At 41.6% G+C, this 23,057-nt stretch overlaps 1 protein-coding gene across 1 annotated transcript in view; it reads right to left on the bottom strand.

The window, feature by feature from the left end:
- Positions 1–23,057, bottom strand: part of LOC102799086 (collagen alpha-6(VI) chain-like) — a 60,001-nt gene that overhangs the window by 19,820 nt on the left and 17,124 nt on the right. Inside the window, exons 6-23 of the mRNA XM_087848594.1 lie at positions 22,321–22,878; positions 21,535–22,086; positions 20,680–21,258; positions 19,569–20,132; positions 17,837–18,195; positions 16,702–16,780; positions 15,854–15,996; positions 15,288–15,380; positions 14,574–14,627; positions 13,996–14,067; positions 5,597–5,623; positions 5,446–5,490; positions 5,086–5,139; positions 4,825–4,887; positions 1,831–1,896; positions 432–485; positions 238–273; positions 98–160 (exon numbers count right to left, since the gene is read on the bottom strand). Coding sequence (XP_087704720.1) covers positions 98–160; positions 238–273; positions 432–485; positions 1,831–1,896; positions 4,825–4,887; positions 5,086–5,139; positions 5,446–5,490; positions 5,597–5,623; positions 13,996–14,067; positions 14,574–14,627; positions 15,288–15,380; positions 15,854–15,996; positions 16,702–16,780; positions 17,837–18,195; positions 19,569–20,132; positions 20,680–21,258; positions 21,535–22,086; positions 22,321–22,878 — 3,461 coding nt within the window. The remainder of the gene's footprint in view (positions 1–97; positions 161–237; positions 274–431; positions 486–1,830; positions 1,897–4,824; positions 4,888–5,085; positions 5,140–5,445; positions 5,491–5,596; positions 5,624–13,995; positions 14,068–14,573; positions 14,628–15,287; positions 15,381–15,853; positions 15,997–16,701; positions 16,781–17,836; positions 18,196–19,568; positions 20,133–20,679; positions 21,259–21,534; positions 22,087–22,320; positions 22,879–23,057) is intronic.

The raw sequence follows: 23,057 nt of genomic DNA, 5'->3' as shown, positions 1-23,057 counted from the left end.
TCTTTTCTGAGTTAAATATGTTCGGTTTCACAATTAAGGTCAACCTGCCGTGCGTCCAATCACAAAGCAGACCATCAGTACAGAACTGAACTCTCACCTGTGGCCCAGCAGCACCTGGGATGCCGGGAGGGCCTCGATTTCCTTTCTCACCAGGTGACCCCTGCAAACAGAGTCAGACGTCGGTGTACAGTCACAGATATACATATAATCCTGATGCTGCTTCATATCGTCTTCTACCTTCTCACCACTGGGACCTCTTCTTCCATTACGACCCTGCACAAGAACAAAATGTCACCATCATCATGCTGAGGTCTTTCTGCAGCACAGAGCAGCACCTTCCTACCCGAGTCTCTGTATGAGGATCACTGCTCTTCATGAAAACAGCTTCTCTTAGAGAGAAACAGAAGAACGATTTTTCTGAGAAATCTCACCGGGTTTCCATTCAGTCCACTGTCACCCCCGTACCCGTCTGGACCAGGATCACCCTGTGGATTAAAAAACATTCTGATGACTGCATCCAGCCATCTGTCCTTCTGCCCGTCCATCCACAGAATTATATATTTTGGTCAAAATATTATAATTATATATTGTGACCATTTGGCCTGGCTTTCCTCAGACTGTACACCAGAGAAGGTCATGGCTACCATGGCGTCAGTCACTGGTTGGTCATTTCAACATTTTGGTCGTTGCCATCCTGAGTGAGCTACTCAGGACCAGCTCATATAGTCTTCACTCATTTGTGATGTACATCTGGTGGGCTTATTGATTTAAAAGTAAAATTAATCACATTTTATTCAGAAACACACCAAAGAGTGTTCAGCGTTGGGCTGAGTAGTGCGCTCCTTTTCTCATAGACTTCAGTCAGACCAGAGGAGTCGCCCCCTGCCGACCAGGTTTAGATACTTCTGTATTGGCTTCACGTTCATGTTCAATCACTGGCCACGTATCTGATCAGCCAATCACGTGGCACCAAATGAATGCATATAGGTGTATATGTGGCATGGCTGTTGGTACAGGACGGGTTGGTCTGACTATTCTGCTGATCTGTCGGGACTTTGCACACAATCATTTACAGAGGAAGCTCTAAAAGCACAACATGCAGCGTTAACAGCAGATCTCTGAGAGAAACGACCTCACTGATGTCAGAGGAGAACGTCTCTAAATCCACAACACATTAAACTTGAAGCAGATGGGTCCTGCAGCAGAAGACCACGCACTCCTGTCAGCTACGAACAGAACTGAGACTGTCTGATCCAATGGCATCCTCTCTTCTGAAAAGAAAGTGACAGGGTGTCACATGCTCTCCCCGTGTCCTCCAGCTCACTTCCACAGTCCAAAGGCATGCTCGTTAGGTTAACTTGTGATTCTGAAGGTGTGAGTATGAGTGTGTGTCTCTCTGGGACAGACTGGAAACCTATTCTCAGTGAACAACAGGTTCTGCATCCCCTGAAACCCAACAAATACTTTAGTATCAGAAACGCACAGTTCCTCTGATGCCCAGAAGAGGCAGCAGTGAGTCAGTCTCCATAGACACTGGTGTTGGCTGTAGATCAGGAGGTAGATCAGGTCATCTACTAACTGGAGGTTTGGGCAACATACTAACCCGAGCTGCTCCCTGATGCATCGTCACAGGGTGAATTTTAGAGAGTGAAAAAGTGCTTGTGTGAATGGGTGAATGAGGCATGTTGTACGAAGTGCTTTGAGCATTCAAAAAACGTTTACAGCCTGATAAGAAAATCAGCTTTAGTCTCTGTAGATAATTTACGATAAACTAGTGGCATCATGGCGGCTAACGTTCAGCTTTTACATAAAGATGTGGACATGTCTTACTGGTCTCCCTGGGCTGCCGGGGTCTCCTTTGGGTCCTGGTCTGTTGTTGTCGACACCCGGGGTGCCCTGTCAGACAAAAACAGTGGTCGATTCTGGAAGTGGAGCTTCCAGCTGTTTCTCAGCTGCGATCAGCTGTTGGGTTTTCCGACAGAAGTAAGAGCCGATATTACAGTTTTAACTGACATTAGTGACATTTAAAAGTTTAAACACACAAAAACATCCTCAGAAAACATCGACATGCAGAGTTCTGCCAAAAGAAGTGATGGGTGGGGTTTTTATGGCAGCACGACGTTTGTGAATTATTGTTGTAAATAAAGTGTTTCATGAGTGAATGTAGTGTGTGATCACATCAGACTGGAAAAGCTCTCGATCCCAGCTTATTAGTGTGAATGCTTGTAAAAGCATTCACAGTATTGTTATTCTAATCTTTATTAGTGTGAATGCTTGCATCCTTTTTTTCAGCCGTTTCAGAGTTTATAATGGGTGTGTATGGGATGGAATGTTGGCGCTAGAGTGAGACAGCTCAACTGCTAGAGTGAGAGGAGGGGGGGAATTAATCTTAAAATCTTTTCTTAAAGCTGCTGCTGTGTCCGCAGCGTTTGCTCTACAAGTATGATTTTACCCTCAAAACGTAGCCATCGCTGTCCTCTTTCATCCAATGTGTTTACTATTGTAATAAGTGTTATGGTTCTTTCATAAATGTCACCAATGCACAGCCTCCTCCTTCCAACTCTGCCATAGACTCTAATGTTAAGATGGCTCAGAAAGTTTGTCTGATAATCAGAAGTACAGGCTGCCTTTACACTGTCACCACGTCCATATAATAAACTCCACAGGCATGAAAACTGAGAATTCAGTAGGCTAGACATTGCTGCCGCTCACGGTGAAAGAATTTTGTCAATACAACTTGTACTTTTCATTTGGGAACGATTTGTTTCGGGCTGATGTTTCTGTTCATTTTAAGCAGCAGAAGTGAGGCACATGTCTGTGTCCATGTGTATGGAGCCATTGGGTGCAGTCACTATAGCAACCAGGCTCACACCTGCCTGCTTAACGAGCTCTCTCTCACTGTGCCAAGATTCATCTTAAACACTTCTCTTTCAACTGCTGCTGTGTCCACAATGTTTGCTCTACAGCCATCATTTTACCCTCAAAACGTCGCCATCGTTGTTCTCTTTCCAACACTGTGTCTTTCAAAGCTCAGACATTTAAAATTTTTAAACTGTGTGGATCCAAGTGGAGGGATCACATTTTAGTCATTCAGCGATTCAAAGAATATGAACTTTTAATATTCATTCAGATGTTTTCTTACTCTAAAGTGTCACGGTTCTGGGTCAGTTTCCACCCAGTATTTTGAGTTTATTATGTTTTGGTTTAATTTTGCATCAGGGATTGATTTCTTGTTCTCTTGTTGTGTTAATGATGATGATTATGATGTTTATTATTAGAGTTTCATGTTTCTGTTTGTGTTTAGGATTTGTTCTTCGGTTGTGTTTGCTTAGTATATGTCTAGTTCCATGTGTCATTTTCTGTCTGTCTCTCAATGTCGAGTCTGCGTCTTAGTGTGATGGTTTCTTGTTCCTGTTTTATTGTGAAGGTCTGCGTCTCATATGTGTTCAGTTTTACCTCTCGTCTGGTTAATGACTCCCAGCTGTGTCTCCCACCTGTGTGTGTAATCTCCCTGTGATTCTCTGAGTGTATTTAAGTCGTGTCTTCTGTGTTTGTAGTTGCTGGTCCGTCTGTGTATCCACCCTGCTTCATCTGTGTGTTTCCCTGCTGTCAATCTGTTTCTGCTCACTCTCGTTCATGTTCAGGTTCGTGTTCTGTACTCAGTTTGTTCCCAGTATAGTTTAGTCTTTGTTCGGTTCGCCTTTTGTCCATTTTTATTTTGTGTTTAATAAACCACCATCACACCTTTACAAGTGCCTGCGTTTGGATCCTCCTTTATTTTCCACACGGCTTATCCCACTCGCTGTGACATAAAGTTTCTTTTCTCATTACTCAGGTTTTTCTAATTTACATTTAAAACATTTTCAGCTATTTTCCAACGACTTCTGTGTGGATGTCAGCTATCATAAGTTCAGCACTTTTGTTTTCAGGCGAAAATTTCTGTATTTTTCATCTCATTCAAAATCTTTAACTTAAATTCAGCAATTAATTCATTTCAGTGCACACATTCAGATTCAAGCATTCACACTGCAGTTTCTTCAGAAAATGCACTTTCTAGTTCTTCTATTTTATTGTTATTATATATTCCGTACGTTTTTTGAAGTCCTACTCCTTCAAAACCGTTCAACTTCGAAAAACCATTCAAACACCGTTAGATTCCTCTTCTTTTGGACATGACTGCTTCTATTTTTCTCATTTTTAACATTTATATTTTTAATTTTATTCAACTTTTTTCATCAAAAATTTCCCATGTATTTCAATGGAGAGAGTAAATTAACATTTAAAACATCTTCAGCTATTTTCCAACTTTTTCTGTGTAAACATCAGCTATCATAAGTTCTGCACTTTTGTTTTCAGGTTAAATTCTGTTTTTTGTTTTGTTTTTTATTTCATTCAAACTTTTTAACTTAAAATTCAGCAATTAATTCATTTCAGTGCATACATTCAGATTCAAGCATTCACACTGCAGTTTCTTCAGAAAATGCACTTTCTAGTTTGTATTTGTTAGAAAGATCAGACGGGCACAGACAAACTACACGATCAAATATCTTCATCATAATCTTTGTATCATAAAAATATGTGCAGAAACTAAAGGGTCATTATTTCAGGACATTTTTCATATTCAGGCATTGGAAACAGGTTTTCTTTGTAAAAGCAAAAAACCTGAAATATGAAAGGTTTATTTTGCTTTAGCAGTCTGATTGACCTGAACTTGACCTGCCTCCTCCTCTTCCTCGTCCCCCTCCTCCTCCCACATTTTAAATAATTAGGAAAAAAAGTCCATGTGACTGCCGACCTTTCTGAAATGAAAGCACCGAAACTCACCGGGTCTCCTCTCAGTCCCTTCTGTCCTTTCAGCCCCTTCTCGCCTCCTGTCCCCGGGATGCCCTAAAGATGATATTTCAGCCTGTCAATCAACCTACCCAGAGGTCAGAGGTCAACAGCTCACAGCTTCATTTTTACGAGCTGAAGTCAAAACACATTTAAAAAAACGAAAACAGAAACAATAACAGTAAAATGGATCAATCTTTTCATTAGGTAACAACGATCAGAGCTGATCGAAGAAACTGAGTGGTTTTAGTTTACTGGGTTTCCCGGCGGTCCTCGGTCTGCTTTCAGTCCACTGAGTCCCGTCTCTCCCTGCAAACAAAACCAGAAGAACGCGTCATCTCTTCTCTTCCACAGTCACGTGACATAAACCATCATACTCTCCTACCATGATTTGTAAATCACTAGGATAATACAGCATGTGTAAATGTTAACTATATCGAACAGCAGGAGCCAGGTGATGACCAATTCACTGATCATCAGCAGGTGTCAGCATGTCTAGTAATTTTCTTGTTGTAACAATAGAAGTCAGTATTAGTTACATTACTAGTTAGTGAAAAAGTGACGCCGTTAGCAACGCGTCACTGAGCAGAAGGCCTCAGTCACAGATGTTCATACCTGCTCCCCATCGATGGCGCTCAGTCCATCCTCGCCGTCGTCCCCCTGCAGCGTTGGAGCAGAATTAGCTGTTACGTCTCACTGCTCAATCTATGACAAACTGTCGTTTCTCCAGTAAATGCAGCAGTGTCAGCAGACCTCGGCCACTCACCTTGTTGCCTGAGAGGCCTCGGGAGCCCTGCAGATACAAACAGCAGATTTAAAGGTTAAAGCATGTTTGACTTTTTCAGCCCGACTCTGAACGTCCAACGTCTGATATATTTAATATTTGTGTGATATATTTATAACAAACTACAAACAAACTTGTTTTTCATGATAAGAACAAAAGTTAATACTAAAAATCAGTCGTCACACAGTCTGACATGAAAAACATCTCCATGAACTCGTCTGTTCGACTGCAGCATCATTTTCTCCACGTGATCGATTAATGATCTTCAGCAGTGCTCCTCTCAGAGGTACGACACATCGCATACTGTCAATGGAAAATTGTACTTAGTAGTCAGTATAATCTTTTAATGAGTTTGTATATGGTAGAATACTGCATGTAACCATTTGTGTTTAGAAGTATATAGTTGGTGGCATATTGAAAGGATGTCTCATCCTAGGAAGTCTGTAACATTCCAGGGTGTTCTGGCTTTCACCCCCGCATTCTAGGAGCATGGGAAAGGTCGTACCTTGTTTTATTTTTTTACGGTAGGATTAACGTAGTTATATCTGTTTTAGTCTAAGTGCCTTTTTGTTTAGATGAACTGTTGGACTTTCCAGACCAGCAGTTTAGGGAAGTCATTTATGGGGTCACACTCTGACCACACACACACACCTCCACATTTCAATGTATGGAACCAACGCTCACTGAAGTGTATAAATAAAAGACGAGGGCAGTCCTCGGGGCCAGTCTCTGAGACTCACTCTTGAGTGTGAGTTCTGAGAGCTGCCCTTGCTAGCAAGTAATTCTGTGTGTTTCTCTTCTCTGACTCTCTACTGAAGAAGTGTTTTAGAATATATCTCTTAACAACATTTGGTCCTTCGCGCCGGATTAGAAAATATCAGATCTGTTATCTGTGACTCTGTTCCAGGATCCAGCACTGATTCCTGACGCCGTGGGGAGCCAGCACCGAAGCCTGTGCACAGCCCTCTTAGACGAGGAGAGAGCCCCAGGACGTGAATTCGGGGTCTGGGCCGGTAGCCTGGTCCACGGCGCTGGGATTCAGTTCTGATGATCCGAACCACCAGTGAGACGTCGGAGGGTGAGAAACACTATTTTGGTATATAAAACGGCCGCAAAGGTTTAAAGTCACGTGATAAAATAGGTTGGGTTCGCCGAAAGGAACTGAATTAAATTTAGGTTTTAGAAGTAGCCGTAAATACTTCGTGAGAAGATAAAATAGGTTGGGTTCGCCAAAAGGAACTGAATTAAATTTAGGTTTTAGAAGTAGCCGTAAATACTTCGTGAGAAGATAAAATAGGTTGGGTTCGCCGAAAGGAACTGAATTAAATTTAGGTTTGAGAAGTAGCCGTAAATACTTCGTAACAAGATAAAATAGGTTGGGTTCACCGAAAGGAGCTGAATTAGACTTAGGTTTTAGAGGTAGCCGAAATTACTTCGTGACAAATTAGCGCACAAATGTCTATATGTGTGTGTGTCTGGAAGTAAGTTGATTTTACAGCACAATACGCTGCTGAACTACTTCCATTTTTGTTTTCTTTGCTGAGGCTCAAGTACTGGTGACAAAGGAGAACGGTTGAGTTTCATCTCATAAAACTGATACCGCTTCACCGTTAGGGTGAAGTCGAAGGCCGTATCAGTAAACCACTCTGAAGTCAAGTGTGCCAGCGACGGCCCAGCAAAATCTTTGAAAATGGAGAATAAACAAGTGAAATTAACACCTGATGAGAAATGTTTAGAAAAACAACAAGCCAGAGCAGGACAAATCCAAAAGAAAGGGAGAGGAATGCATAGTGGAAGAGCAAGAGGTAGAGGCAGAGCTACACACACACCAAACAGTGGCTTTAGCACTACATGCTGGAGGTGTGGAAAAGAGGGACATTTTGTACGTGACTGTAAGAAACAAAGAAGACAGTAACTCAGAATAGGATAGCAGCTCAGGTGAAGAGAGCAGTTCAGACTAGGAAGAACGTAATAATCCCTCACCAAGTGAAAATTAGAGATCAAAGTAGTTTAAAGTAGTTTAAAAAGGGTTGGAAACAGACCCGACTGAATAGCAGTTCATACAAGAGGAATAAAGTAAAATAAACAAAAGGCTAAATTACAACTTATCTTTAATGTATTCATACTAATAATAGCAAGGATAACAACCTGTAAACTGGTATTAATGATGAAATAATATTAATATGAAGAGGCACCTCAGTCAGTTATGATGTGAGGTGGATAATTGTTGAAAGTAATCTGCATTAAGCTTAGGGTTGCTCAAATTTAGTACAATGACATATGAAGTAAAATAGGTAAATATTTAAACTAATGACGTGCATAGAGGCACTTGACCTGTTTGAAAAACTGTCATCCTAATATGAGCCATTGTTGAGATATAGAGCACACCTATGAAAACAACTAATATGCTGAACCCTGTATAAAACAGCTGAAAACTACATGATGGAGAAGCTGAATTGAATATGAAAGTGCAAGTGGATCACCATGGCACATATCATCAGCCATGTGATTTATTTACGCAGATGAAAAAAGTGAGTGTGAATGTGTCTGACGTCACAGTGTTTTTGTGCGCTGTGTAAAAGTAATTGCTTCTGATTGTGAGAGCGGTGATTCTGCAGGTCACCAGCTATTGTAAAGAAGAAAAAAAAATAGTGAAAAAGAGACAAAATTTACATTGTAGATGAAAAATAATCATAGGAAAAAGGTTTTGTGTTGATCAGCCAAGAACAACTACAATCTCATTTTCTGCTTTAAAGAAAGGACTGTTCACAAAAACAGAGAGAGATGTGTGTTGATTAAGCAGTGATAATAATAATGAAAATGTCTTAGTTTGTCACTTTCAGGTGAAAAGCAGACCTGAATCAATTTTCCACATGCAGCGGTCGGAAGAAAGTTATAGTTTAACATCATTGGAAACGTTCAGGCCAAGTTTCTGGCTAACTTATTTACAGCACCATGTGTCTCTCAAACTCACAAGCGAGCTCTCACTCCTCCCTGAAGACAAGGAATGCAGCTCCAAAGAGCAATAACATGGCAGATAAAGAGACAGCAGCAAAGTCCTGAGAAAAGAGTCCCAGCAAGCAGCAGCAGTGTGGACAAACAGCATCAGAGAAGAAGAGCAAACCCATCATCCTGCCTGATTGGATGAATGGCACTGTGTTCCCAACAAGCTGCAAATTCACTGTGCATGTGAAAAGAACGTTTGAGGAGAACTGAGGAGACTGTTGGAGTTTGACATTTGCCACCTTTGGAGTAAAATGGCAAGAAGAGACAGTGAAACACAGGACAAAGCTGAAAGAGAACTGCCTGCTATTGGACTGTTGAAGTGGGAGAGGACAACAGTGAGAGTAAGTGAAAATGCTGGTGTTTAAAGTGGGAAATCAAAATTTGGGTTAGCAAACCTGGGGAAAAGAAAACTGACTGCTTAAGTGGGAAAATTGTGAAGGAGTCTGAAACACTGCAAAAAGAAACATACAAAATCACACACACGAGCTGAACATGCATTAACCCTACTAACACAAACACAAGAGAGCTCATGAAGATTAGACAACATCTTAAGCATGTGAGTCTGTTTACCATTTTGTCCAAGTCACTTAGTGTGATGAGAAGTGATGCAAAGATCAGTGGACTCATAGCACATCAGTTACAAAATGATTAAATAATAGCAGAGAAATGTGTAGGAAAGGTAGCTTTAAGAACATGTTCTGCTGGATATGCAGCTCCACAGACATTGATTAAACCTGCCTAATAACAAAAACACACATGCAATGAAGATCAGCTTGTTATCTTTCATCAGTGTTAAAATAGTGTGAATTTAACAGACACTTGTTATCAAAGGCTGAATTTATCCAATGCAAAAAATTGACTCTCTAGGTTGCAGGACAACAGTTTAACTTTTGTGGGAAAAAAGATTCTGGTTTGACCAACCAATGATCAGACAATAAATTTAGTTGTTAATATAGTAAATTGGGAGATGCTTTCTGCTTGATTGATGCAGCACAAGTAATTTACTGTATAAAGGAAATTGTCTTTTGTGATAACATTTTGAACATGCATTTCTGTTGTCCTGTCATCTTAGTGGGTTAATAGCTGATATGCAAATTAGTTGATCATTCTTAGATTGATGAAAGGTGACTGAATTCTAGCACGAGTGAATGGGATGTGTTGGAGTTTGTTAGAGTGGAGACTCTAAAACACTGAGTTTCCTGTTTTGATGTGCGAGTGAATCCTGCACCCAGATACACAACTCTGAATACATAAGAACAAACATCTTTTGTGAAATAGCTGATGACATGTCACATGTTTATGATGACGGGAAAAAAGAAAAACTGGATAAACTAGATCTGTGGCCTAAATGAGTGAAAAGCACAGACCTGGGAATTAAACTCATATCTAATAACATATTAGGCTTATGTTGTGTGTTGTGTGGCTGATGGATGATTTGGAGTGAATCTAGCTGATGATTTTTCTTTTGTTGTGAAGGTGAGCCTGCCAATTAGTATGATGGTATGATAAACCATGCTAATGGTATGATTTACCCTCCTGAGATGAGGAGCTTGTGTCATGACGTAACAAGGCCTTTTTATTTTGATACTTTCACAGTGCACTGAAAGTTTTGTTCGATAATCTCTGTTTGAGCAGATCTGCACGATTAGAACAGAAAGCGCTGTACGATACGTCGTCGAGAAAATTGTTACAAGTGAGTTTCTCCACATTAAAATGGGCTCGGGAGAAAGCCACTTATTTGAAACAATTAGAAAATGAGAGTCCCTGCCCAAAAAGGATTCAGCGAGGTAATCCGATCTAAAGTTCTTCTTTTTCTTTTGAAATGACGTCATTTTGCTGAGAGTGGAAACGTAATGCGACGATCGATTCCACTATCAGCAAAGAAAGAAAGAATGGTAAATGGTAAAATGGTAAATGGCCGCTTTACTAGTCCCTAAGGACCCCAAAGCGCTTTACATATCCAGTCATCCACCCATTCACACACCCATTCACACACTGGTGATGGCAGCTACATTGTAGCCACAGCCACCCTGGGGAGCACTGACAGAGGCGAGGCTGCCGGACACTGGCGCCACCGGGCCCTCTGACCACCACCAGTAGGCAACGGGTGAAGTGTCTTGCCCAAGGACACAACGACCAAGACTGTCCAAGCCGGGGCTCGAACTGGCAACCTTCCAATTACAAGGCGAACTCCCAACTCTTGAGCCACGATCGCCCCTGAATGAATGAAAAATGAGTGAGAGAAAATAAAACTGACTGACTAGTAAAAGCTGACAAAAGCTGACAAGACTTTACTGATGTAACACGACTGTGCGAAGTTAACCCCCACCTGACAAAGGTGCAGATGAATCTATGTGTGTTTCTTTTTACAGGAGCAGAAAGATGACAGCAACATCCGAGGTTGCATACCGATTTAACTTTTAAATGCCACTTTCTGTGTTTGTGAATCTACCAGGGGTGTGTTATTCATGGGTTTGTGTTGCTCACAGAGATTACTGTGAGAAAGAGTGTATACACCCGCGCAGCGCTAACATTTACATTTTCTTCTCTACAGCATTAGAGTTCTTCATATGACTTGATCATGTGATTTATACCAGGACAACTAGTTAATGTTTTTCTACTACAGGATTTCTGGGTTTATGTGTGAAGAAACTGTGTTTATAGGTTATGAGTTGGTGATGCTGTTATACTGTGTTTCCTGTGTTGAAAACTAGTGTCACTTCTTTCCGCAGCTATGGATGGCTAACTTTATGGTCTTTTTATGGCACCTCTGGAACCTGTCGACCTGCGCCTGACCACCGGGATGGTCAATGTGTATTGCTAATGTTTGTTTTTTCTAAGAGTACATGTAGAGGATTCAGCAGAAGCGGACAAGTGACATGAGAAAAACAAATAAGAGATGCAGTGTTTATGGAATAATTTAATATGGGGCTCACTAGCTGACCACTATTGAGCTCATAGTGATTGATGGGTTGAGTGACTTTGCTTAAGAGAAGTCACCGATTACATTAATGTTAACTGAGTACATGGGATGATCCATGTCTGAGGCAAATTATGGAAATAATTGTAGTTTACTGATTTGAAAAAAACTGCACATGATACTTGTCTTGCTGATGTTGAATGCTTTATTACTCTTATGATATAGTTGTTTATAAGTGTGAAGTTTGATTTCACTTCCAGATCTTGTTTTCCAGGCCATGATGGTGTGTATGCAGGCTCGTGGCAGAGCCAGTTTTTAAGCAAACTAAATATGCAAAACACACTAACATCTTTTATTGCAGGATTATAGGTCCAGGGTGGTGCTGCTCCAGAGGAGGAGACGCCCTGATGTTGCCTGGGACGTGATCTAGCTAACCTTTTTCTTTAAGACAGGAATCTGGTTTTGATGAGTTGACTCATGGGAGTGTCCATGCGTCAAGAGGAGGGGTCCAGGATTAACATGAAACAATGAATTAACATTAAATTATGTTTTATATGATTTTTGCAGCGATTTGTGTGATTAACAGTTCATTCAACGGGTATTAAGCCTATGCAAGTGGTGCATCCATGTTCAGATGAGGCTTTGACGGCCTATAAGTGAAGTTCACTGAACTAAAGAATGTGGTTTGATGATTGTTGACATGCTCTCCAAATAGAAGTTTTTCCTCCTAGCAAGGAAATACAGGTGCAGCAGTCATCTCCTGAGAAATCTTCAGAGGCCCAGTGAGAAACAAGAACCATTCCAGGCATAGCTGACAGCCCAGGCAGTGGTTGAGGTCAAAGGTCGAGCTGGTTGGGGCCCATCATGAGATCAGACTTTGCAGCCACAGCAAGGACCACGAAACTGCGTTGGAATGAGAGCTGTGCCAAAGGGGATTTCCAGAGGCCAACGGAGGAGATTGTGGACAACAGACGGGCACCTGAAGGATGAATGACAGCAGTTTCCTATGAACATCACCTAATGCTGTGTCACTGTACTGTGCATATGATGACACTCTGAAGACTGCTGGGATCATAACAGCAGTAAGATAACTGGACCCAGCACCCTTTCCACAGAGGGGTTTTTCTGCAGAGGATGGATAGTAGAAGAGTCATAAGTATTCCTATCGCAGGACGAAGGCCTAAAGTGAGGTGATGGGGGTTGATAGAGGCCATTTCAAGTGCTTCTGACCACTCCAACTACCTGCAAAATAGCGGAGAGACCCTCCTGGATACATCAGAGCCACTGCAAAAAGGTTGAGGTCCCAGAGGATTCCACTTCCTCCACAGAAATCAACTAGTAGAGGAAAGTTTCACCCTCACTTGGTTGCTTCAGTGGCGAGGGGGAAGTGCTGATTGGGCGCCCGTAGGGAATTGCTCGCACTTCAACCTCCAGCCACTGGCCAACTCTAGAGTAACCAAGTAGTAGGGTGTGACGGACCTGTACGTAGCCATGGGAAGGTGGACCCTCCTGTTTACCTTGACTACGACGCTCACCTTTACAGGACAAAGACAGAATCGGCAAATACAGACGCCTTTGAGACAAATCCAGCAGACCCTAAATCAGGACTATGTAAGTGATACAAGTGACTGGTTTTCTTGGCTTTACACTGGCTCCTAGTTACAGGTGTTAAAAAGACTACTCATCGGAGTTGATATTTTTATTTTGTGTTTTTGTAACGTGTGTACTGCCATGTCTAAAACTCATGATTAACTGCATAATATTTTCCACTGTTGCTGCATACATAGCCGTGACAAGTGATGATAATGACTCCGACCTGTTGGAACATGAAGACTTTGTGTGATTAATGACGATGTGACAGAAAATGTACAACAAGATGTTACATACTGATATCTCACTTAAAGTTTATACTGACAACAGGAGGGAATGTCAATGGAAAATTGTACTTAGTAGTCAGTATAATCTTTTAATGATATAAGTTTGTATATGGTAGAATATTCCATGTAACCATCTGTGTTTAGAAGTATATAGTTGGTGGCATATTGAAAGGATGTCTCATCCTAGGAAGTCTGTAACATTCCAGGGTGTTCTGGCTTTCACCCCCACATCCTAGGAGCATGGGAAAGGTCGTACCTTGTTTTATTTTTTTACGGTAGGATTAATGTAGTTATATCTGTTTTAGTCTAAATGCCTTTTTGTTTAGATGAACTGTTGGACTCATTTATGGGGTCACACTCTGACCACACACACACACACCTCCACATTTCAATGTATGGAACAAACGCTCACTGAAGTGTATAAATAAAAGACGAGGGCAGTCCTCAGGACCAGTCTCTGAGACTCACTCTTGAGTGTGAGTTCTGAGAGCTGCCCTTGCCAGCAAGTAATTCTGTGTGTTTCTCTTCTCTGACTCTCTACTGAAGAAGTGTTTTAGAATATATCTCTTAACACGTACCTTCTGTCCTCTGCTTCCAGGACAGCCCCGGATCCCCTGAAGTCCAGGAAGTCCAGGAGGACCTCGCTCGCCCTGCAACACAAAAGCAAAGTCAGCGCACCTGGTTCGAGCTCTCTGTCTGCTTCGTCCTGTAGGTCCATCTTTCAGTTATCAGGTTATATGAATAATATCTCAAAAATACATTTGCATTTAAGTAAAATGTAAATGTCAACTGCTTTTAGGAAGCCCCCATAAACAGGAGCAAGCAGTTGGCAATTTAACAAGAAGAACACAAACTACAAACTAGAAAATTCAAAATAAATAATTAAAAGCAAAATTTTTTAATGGTAATGAATTCAGGTTTGACGCTTTTTCAACCAGATTCAAGATCCTTTATTTATCACATGCATAGTTACACGCAGTGAAACATGTCCTGACACGCTGCTCAACTGTGCAAAAACAGAGAACATTCTGTACAAATAACTGAATAAAATAAAACAATCTGGAAATTTTTACACTGGCAATCTGAAAATGTGCATTGTGCGAGTGTCTCATTTACAGCTGAAGAGCTCGTGGTGGGATGAAGAAGAAGCACTTACACCGACTCCTTCTTCTCCCGGGAAACCCGGATGACCCCGCTCTCCCTTCTCACCCTGTTTATAAAGCAAACACACTCAAAACCATCAGACAGAAAGCAAAGGGCTGCAAAAGCCTTCAGGACACATTTCACAACTTATTAGATTAAGTGGCAGCTGGTCAGTAATGTGATATATTAAAATAATATTTTAGTTATTAGAGTTTATGTATTTAGACAATCGGGAAGCACAACATTAAAAGTGATGGCGTCATGGACACCAGAGCAGCTCCGGCTGCCGTCCACATGAACAGTTTAAAGCTCCATCGTGCAGAGAGGAGCTCGTTTAAAATGGACTGAGGCACAGTGGAAACTGATCTCAGGTCAGACCCATCCACACATGGACTGTGTGGATGGGTCTGTGGGGGAGGGAGCATCCGCCCTGTGGAGCTGGCAGCTGGCACATCTGGACAGGCTCCGTCAGTGCTGAAAGCTATACACAGGTATCTACACAGGTATCAGAGCAGCATCTGCTCCGTGCAGACGTGTTTTTCAGACGCGGCCTTCATGTTTGAGTGGGATGATGCTAAAGCGCAGAATGCATCTGTTGCACCAGCCGCCTGCAGTCCAGACCTCTCCCCTGCTGCTCAGTTTCATGCAATGGTGAATTTTTGCATTTGAAATGTGTGATATGTTCACTGAAAACATTCCTGGTGTAAAGTTGGGGTTTCACACTCACCTTTGCCCCTCGTGGGCCTGGAAGACCACGGGGGCCTTTGTCTCCCCAACATTTGCACATCACTCCGCAGCATTCCCGGGCTGTCACGGTGCTCTGCAGTCAGACGAGGGGACGAAGGACATACATGAACAATGCACGATCTTTGTGAAGATCTTTAAGAGGCAAACGTCGGTTACTGAACGTTTTATCTTCCGAGAATCAGGACACATCAAAATATTACTCGCTGTGAACTCGTTTAAGAGGAACGATTATGTCAGCAGGAAAAACTAAAAACATCACAATCTTCGCGCCTCCTGAATGTCTGACGGGAGGATTATTGTCCCTTTGATTTCTTTGTTGCTTACGTTGCTTCTTTCAACCTACCATGTTTTGCACGTGGGTCCTCTTATCTCACCTCATGACTCCTTTACTGGTTGTTCTGAGTAAAATTCACTCACATCTTTTACATTATATGAATAACATGAACGTGGCTCCTTTTTACTCAGACTAAAGATTAAAACTTGCTTTATTTGTCATTTAGAAAAGGTAGAAACCCACTTTGCTCATGAGCAATGGGACTGACTTACAATCTGTTGGAACATGGTGCTGCCGATGCTCGGCATGCTGATTATCAGCTGATCGGTGTACCCGAATCCGCGGCCAAACTCCACCTCCTGTAGCTGAGTGTGGTCAGCGCCCCTGAGAGCCACGGCCAGCAGGGCGCTGACTCCTGCAGACAGGACAACAGACTGGAACGGCGTGGCTTCACAAACACAGTGCACGTACATTTCCACTGGATCTGAATCAAGCAAACTGATTAGGTCTAGAAATATTTAGTAACTTCCCCTCGTAGATAAGATGGATCCAGTCTGATGGTGATCCAAGTGCTTTTTACCCCTCAGCTGTAAAAGGCAGTGATGTGAATGCTATAGCTCGAGCTTCAAATTGATATCATAGCTGCTTCCATTAAAATCTTTGATTAGTTTGAATCTCAGTGACCTCAGAGCCACAGTAAGTGAAGATCCTGCGGATGTAATAACTTGAGAACAAGACGACGTAGGATTTGAAATTGATATCTTAGGTGTGTCTCCTCAGAGGCCGACGGGTTGCACTAGTATTATATTCAGTTCTTTCAGCTCTCTGTCATTCCACACAAACCACTTTTTCCTGGTTGTTTAGGAAAGTTCTTGTTCTTGTGCTTCCGCTTATTCTGCTCTGCTTTAATCACGGGCCTTCCTCGAAGCCCAGAATTAAAATGCATGCAAAGGCATGCATTTATATGTTTTAGGACACACAGAATAATTTGTGCACTAACATCAGATCAAAGTACACGAGGATGTCAATAAAGATGAGCAATGAAAAGTACAGATGACACAATGAGAAAACCAGAAGCAAAGTTAGGAATGAAGTGATCTTAGTAAATGCATGTTTTTACCAGACTCTCGCAGCAGGTTTGATTCCCGCTGTAGACTCATGACGTCTTCATTGAGTCCATCAGAGAAGATCATCAAGACCTAAACAACAGAGTAAACCACGTCCGACAGTTTAATGTGGATGACGTCTCATGAAGTGGTAATGTTCAGGGCTGAACAATGAAGTCATAGAAGTGCTAAACACTGCAGCTCCTCTAATGTCCACTAGAGGCTCCATATACTCCCGTGTTATAAACAAAGCTCTTTACCAATAGCAGTCTTCATGCTAGGTAACAGCAACTAAAAACTTGTAATGTAATTAATGTAATTAATGGGTTAGGGGTTAGTGATGCATCCATTAGGCGCCTGCAGGTTGTGCAAAATGCTGCAGCACGTCTTTTAACTGGAACAAAAAAGTCTGAGCACATTACCCCAATTTTAATTTCACTCCACTGGCTACCTGTACATTGTAGGATTGTTTTTAAAATTCTCTTATTTGCTTTTGAATCTCTTAATGGCCTTTGTTTTAACATGTTAAAACAAACTAAAATAAATGTTAAAACAATTTATTTTAGTTTTTTTTTTTTTTTTTTTTTTAGTTATTTATTTTATCTTATCTCATTTTAATTTTCTTTACTTATGCTATTAGCATGTACACCACTTTGTGAACTCTGGTTTTATGTTGAAGTGCTTTATAAATAAAGGTGGTATGGTATGGTATGGTAATTGAATGTAGTGTCCAGTATTTGGCTACCCAACAGCCATGGCTGCAGTTTATGTGCTAAATTTTAACAAGATGAAAAATAGCACCGTTGCATGTTAGCAACACAGGATATCAATTCATTTACTCGAAGATTTTGATGGTGGAAATGAGAACTGAAGGATTCTGAAAGGTCTAAACTAGTGCTGTCAGCGTTCATCTCGTTAAAATGACTTTAACGCCATAACCACATTAAAGCGACAAATCTCTGTTAGCGAGTTAGCGCGGATTGCCCCGTGCGTGGGGCTGCACGGCATCAACACGTTAGAGCGGTTAGCTCATTAACGCGTTAGTGAGCTAGCACTGTGCGTAGGGCTGCACGGCGCTAGCTCACTAACGGTTATGGCGTTAACATCATTTTAACGAGATTAACGCTGACAGCACTAAACATGTCTCACCTTGACAGTAGCCTCGGATTTGGTCTTGAACCTCTCCTTGTAGAAATTCAGCAGCTCAGAGTTAAAGTAGGTCGGCTGGGACAACTTCCAGCTCAAGACTTTCTTCAACACGTCTTCACTGAAGTCTGGAAAATTTGTATCATACAAGGCCCTGCCATCACTGTCTACCAAATGGAAGGCGATTTGGGTCTTGACCGGGGACTGGGGGACGCCAGAGCAGCACAAGTTATCTACTGTTGAAATATGTGAAATATGATGGACAATGTCTTCCAGGTGTTGGATGTAGTCACTGATCTGCATGTTGTTGGATCCACTCGTGTCAGTAATGTCGAATCCTATTGCAACGTCGATTGTGCAATCTGAACGTGGGAAGAGAAGCAGGGAGAGGATGTTTGTCTTTGACCTTTTATAGCTAAAGACAGTGACGTGGACAAGAAGGGCTCACTAAATCAAACAACAGGATTAAACAATCAAAGGTACTGATGCTCATGCTGGTACTGCTAACTTTAGCCACATTAGGCAATAGAGTGGATACTGGATGATTTATGTTCACTGTGAATGCAGCACCAGCAACAGTCTTTAAATGATAAGAGGGAAAACATTAGGCATTGTGAGATTATTATGCTATTTTATGCCATATTATGGTTGAAGCTATAAGAATGTGAGAAATGGTCAGGTCACATCTCCCATCCGGATGGTTTATGCTCAAAAGTGTTTGTATGGAATAAAGAGATTGTTGATTGAGCATTTACACACCGAGTGTTGTTCTTCCTTCAGCCCACAGATCAAAAAATTGGAATATTTAACAGCATCTACAATAACAACAGCAGCTCTTGACAAACCAAGCACAAATTACTCAAACCGAAGACTGGGTGTGTTCATAGTCGAGGACGTGCATTTCACTTACTAGAGTGGGGTGAATGCACGCAGCAAACCACCACCGGTAGATACTTGCAGGGCTGGACTGGGACAAAAAATCGGCCTGGGCATTTTGACTAGAGACGGGCCCATGAGGTATTATAAATTCTAACAACAGCTGATCAAGCTTAAACGTGCTGCTGTTGTTTAGCGCTACATCCGCTGGTTTCCTCTTTCTGGTGCAAAGTAATAAACAAACAAGAGAGAAAAGCCGATCAGCTGATCATTGATCAGTTTCATGATTGAAGTAGAAACAGGAGAGGGAGGGGGAGAATGAGAGAAGAAGAGGCAGCTGTGCAGCAAAGACACAGAATAAATCCAGCTTTGTGTCTTTATTTCATTTTAGCCGAAGTCTGGGACAAATCGCTTCCTTTTCACCTCAGTACCATTTTCTTCTCTTTGTCTACAATAAGATTGCTTTCAGAGTCGTTGCCCAAGCAAGGGGGAGGGTGCATCAACCTTCTTGGCTATAATTGGTCCAGCCCAGAGTCAATCATGACCAATAGGCTACCACCTTTCACTCTATATACCGTTACAAACAAAAATGGCCCATAAAAATGAAAAATCACCATCGGGCAGTTGCCCGGTGTGCCCGATGGCCAGTCCAGCTGTGGATACTTGTCCCCTGAACTGTGTGGTGTGAAAGCAGTTGCTGTTATAAATGGTGCCCCACATTACGTCACCATTTAAAATACGGAAATTGGATCTTCTGGCTGTCTTGGTTTAGTCTCTCTTTTAAAGTATTCACTCAAAGATTTTCTGTTCGCCTAATTATGAAATTACTAGTCATGCACATCTCTTTTTTCCAACTTACCAATTTTGGGCTCAGGCACAGTGTCACAGATTTCGTCAATGATCTTTGTCTTGATATTTGCCAAGCTGTCGAAGTTCTCGACATTAAAGACCTTCTCTGGCGTGCCAGTGATCTGCAGGAGCTGTAGGTAATAGACATCTCCAACAGCAATGGCGAATATTGTAATCCCCATTTTCCTGAGCGCTTCTGCGGCATCCTCCACGTCATCTTTAGAATTACCATCTGTGATCAACACCAGGTTCTTGGGAACGTCTCTGCGGCCTCCATTTGATTCATGAAAGTAGTCCCTAATGTGATCCAAGGCTTCTCCAAGATAAGTGTTTCCACCTTTATAGTTCATGTTAAGGATATGCTCAATCATCTTCGTCTTGTCGTTGTACGTGTTAAGGTGAAACTCATGTTTAGGATCAGCACTGAACTGTGCAAGTCCGACATGTGCAAACTCTTTACTGACATTGAAGTTGTCCACCACACTTGCTGTGAAGTTTAACATAATCGTGTGCTGGTCTGGGTTGATGCTGCTCGAGTAATCGAGTAGGAAGACCAAGTCTGTCTGGTTGCAAACTGCCAAAGAAAAAGCAAGAAAGAGACATTTGATGCCATTAATACACAACTGTGCTGTAAATTTAACACTGTGGCATCGTCAGGCCTCCATCAATCAGCCAACCAAAAACCTGATACCATCTTTGGTTAGACTTTTGTATCTATTGTGACACCGGAAGAAGGGTTGACCAAAAATTAGACATTAATGAAAAACTTGGGAAACATTAAACATGCATATATTATATAATTATTATATTGATCAGAATCAGAATACTTTGATCCCTAGGGGAAATTATTTTATATTATATAATATAACAAATGTCCCACATATTAAAGTGCAAATGGAAAAAGGATTTTGAAATGCAGTTTATTAAATTGGAATTCAAAAATAAATTCACAAATGCAAAATTTATTCTACAATTCATTATTTAAGCACAGAAATCTTTATTTCGATGAGCGTGGCTCTTGTGGTCCTCCATAAGACCCAGGATCGTGAATATAATATAATATAATATATAAAGCAGTTTGAGGTAATTGTTGTGCTCTGGTGCCTTTGGGACACTCTTACCTCGCTTAGTGGAATTGCAGATGACAGAAGAAATGTTCTGGTCCAGAGTTTCCAAATCCTTAAAATTTTCGACAAAAAAAACTTTGGATGTGTCGTCACCAGCCATGGTCTCCAGCTCGTCCCTCTTTGCGTCCTGCACTCCGATACTGATGACTGTGACCTCATTTTGTCGCAGAGCATCAGATTCTGCTTTCAATCTCTCAGAGTCAGTAGCTTCTCCATCTGTGATCACCATGAGAATCTGAGGCACCCTGATTTCTCTCCGACCACCATGTTCAGCGTTGAAGTACTGCAGCGAGTATGCCAAAGCAGCACCTGTGTAGGTGCCTCCGCGTGGTTGTACCAGCTGCTGCACTGCTTCAAGGACTTTTCCTTTGGCGTGAATTTCATTTAGAGTAAAGCTGGATTTGGGTGTGTCAGAGTAGAGAATGACTCCAAAACGAGTCAGATCTTTACCAATGGTGGTCTGGTTCACAACTGAAGCCATAAAGGTTTGCATACTTTTGAACTGTTCCTTGTTTATGCTTTCAGAACCATCAACCAGAAAAATAATATCAGCCTCTACTGTCTTTTTACAATCTGGATGAAGGAAAAAGAGGCAGAGAGGAGGTTAGCAAAGACAGAACTTTTTGTTGTCACAATAAAAACTAAAATAGCAAAACAAACATTTTAAAAGTCATTTTTATTTTACTAAATCAATCATTAACGATTCGTGCTGAGGTATTGATGGGTTTAATATATTAAAACCTTTTTGAGTTAACTGACTGAATGATTTAACACCTCCACAGACTCCACCTTTGGTTGTACCTTTTAGACAGTCATACATCACAGATGGTTTGAAACAGCCTCTCTTACCTTTCTCACAGAACTTCAAGGCCAGCTTGGTCTCTAGTTCCTTCAATGCATCAAAGGTATTCTCAATGAAGACCCTCTGCGATGAGCCACTGATCTCCAACAGTTCTGTCCTGTTAGCCTTATCCACTCCAATGGCATAGATCACCACTCCTTTGGCCCTCAGAGCGTCAGCTGGTTCTTTGACGCTATCTTGGGATTTACCATCTGTTATAATGACCAACCACTGCTTCATCCAAGGCCGCCCTCCTCTGGCTGCATCAAAATACTGTGAGACCTCTGTGATGGCCCTGCCAGTGCGAGTGCCTTCGTTCATCTGCTCCATAACATCGATGGTGTTTAGCATTCCTTCCAGGTTGTAGTGTTTGGTGAGGTCGAACTCCAGGCGTCTGTTGGTGCTGTACTGCATAAAACCAACATGCACCTTATCCAGCCCAATGCTGGACTTGCTAATGACAGATTTCGTGAAATTTTTCATCTTTTGGAAGTCTTCCTCAGAGATACTCTCAGAGCTGTCAGTTAAGAAAAATATGTCGCTTGGTATGTCTTTACAAGCTGTGGATGAAAAACAAATAGAGGTTAGTGTGGTTTTCTCTTTTTACAGTTATTTCCCTACCTAAATCTAGAATTGGCAATTTTGAACATGTGAAAGTCCCATAAAAGAAAGTGGAAATCATGTATACATCTAATCAAGTTTTTGAAATAGTTTATGGTCCTGTTCTCTATCCTCTCCTCTTATTATCTCAATGATGTGTGCCACAAAGCAAAGCCCAACTTAATTTAACTCACTTTCCGAACAGATCTCTCTGATGACGTCATTTTTAATGGTTTTCAGGGCATCAAAATTACTGACAAAAAACTTTCTCTTTGGATCCCCAGCAATCTCATTCAGCTCATTATCATTTGAGGAGTTCACCCCGATGGCGTAGATGATGACATCCTGCGCCCTCAGTTCTTCTGCAGCATCTTTAACTTCATCTTGGGATTCTCCATCGGTGATGACGATCAGGTACTCGGAGACTTTGTAGCCACGGCTCGTCTTTGCGTTCTGAAAATGTCCTTTCATGGATGACAGTGCTTTTCCTGTGTTAGTTCCACCTCCTTCGTGAAAGATTTCCTTCACAGCCTTTTCCATTGTCTTAGCATCTGAGTGCTGTGTTAGGTCAAACTGTAGAGAGGGGGAATCTGAATATTTAACAAGACCCATGCGAACATGGTCTGGCCCAATACGGAAGGTATGAAGAAACTCAATGATAAACTTCTGCATGTCTGAGAAATCTTCATGTATAATGCTCCCTGAGTCGTCCATCAGGAAGAAAATGTCAGCTTGGTCCTTTTTATCACATGCTGAAGAGAAAAACAAACAATGTGAGTTAGATCTTCTCACATTGTCAAAGAAAGCGAGTTTGAACTGAGCATTCAGAGTCTGAAATGTTTGAGAAACCATATTTACACCCAGCATGTTTTACAGGCTGCTTATGAACAACTATAACTTAATAATGGATGAGTGGTTTCTTACTCTTTTT

The sequence above is a fragment of the Neolamprologus brichardi genome, chromosome 11 (assembly GCF_056152115.1).
Source record: "Neolamprologus brichardi isolate AB-2024 chromosome 11, ASM5615211v1, whole genome shotgun sequence".
Lineage (NCBI taxonomy): Eukaryota > Metazoa > Chordata > Actinopteri > Cichliformes > Cichlidae > Neolamprologus > Neolamprologus brichardi.
This window is presented reverse-complemented; position numbering and strand designations above follow the sequence as displayed.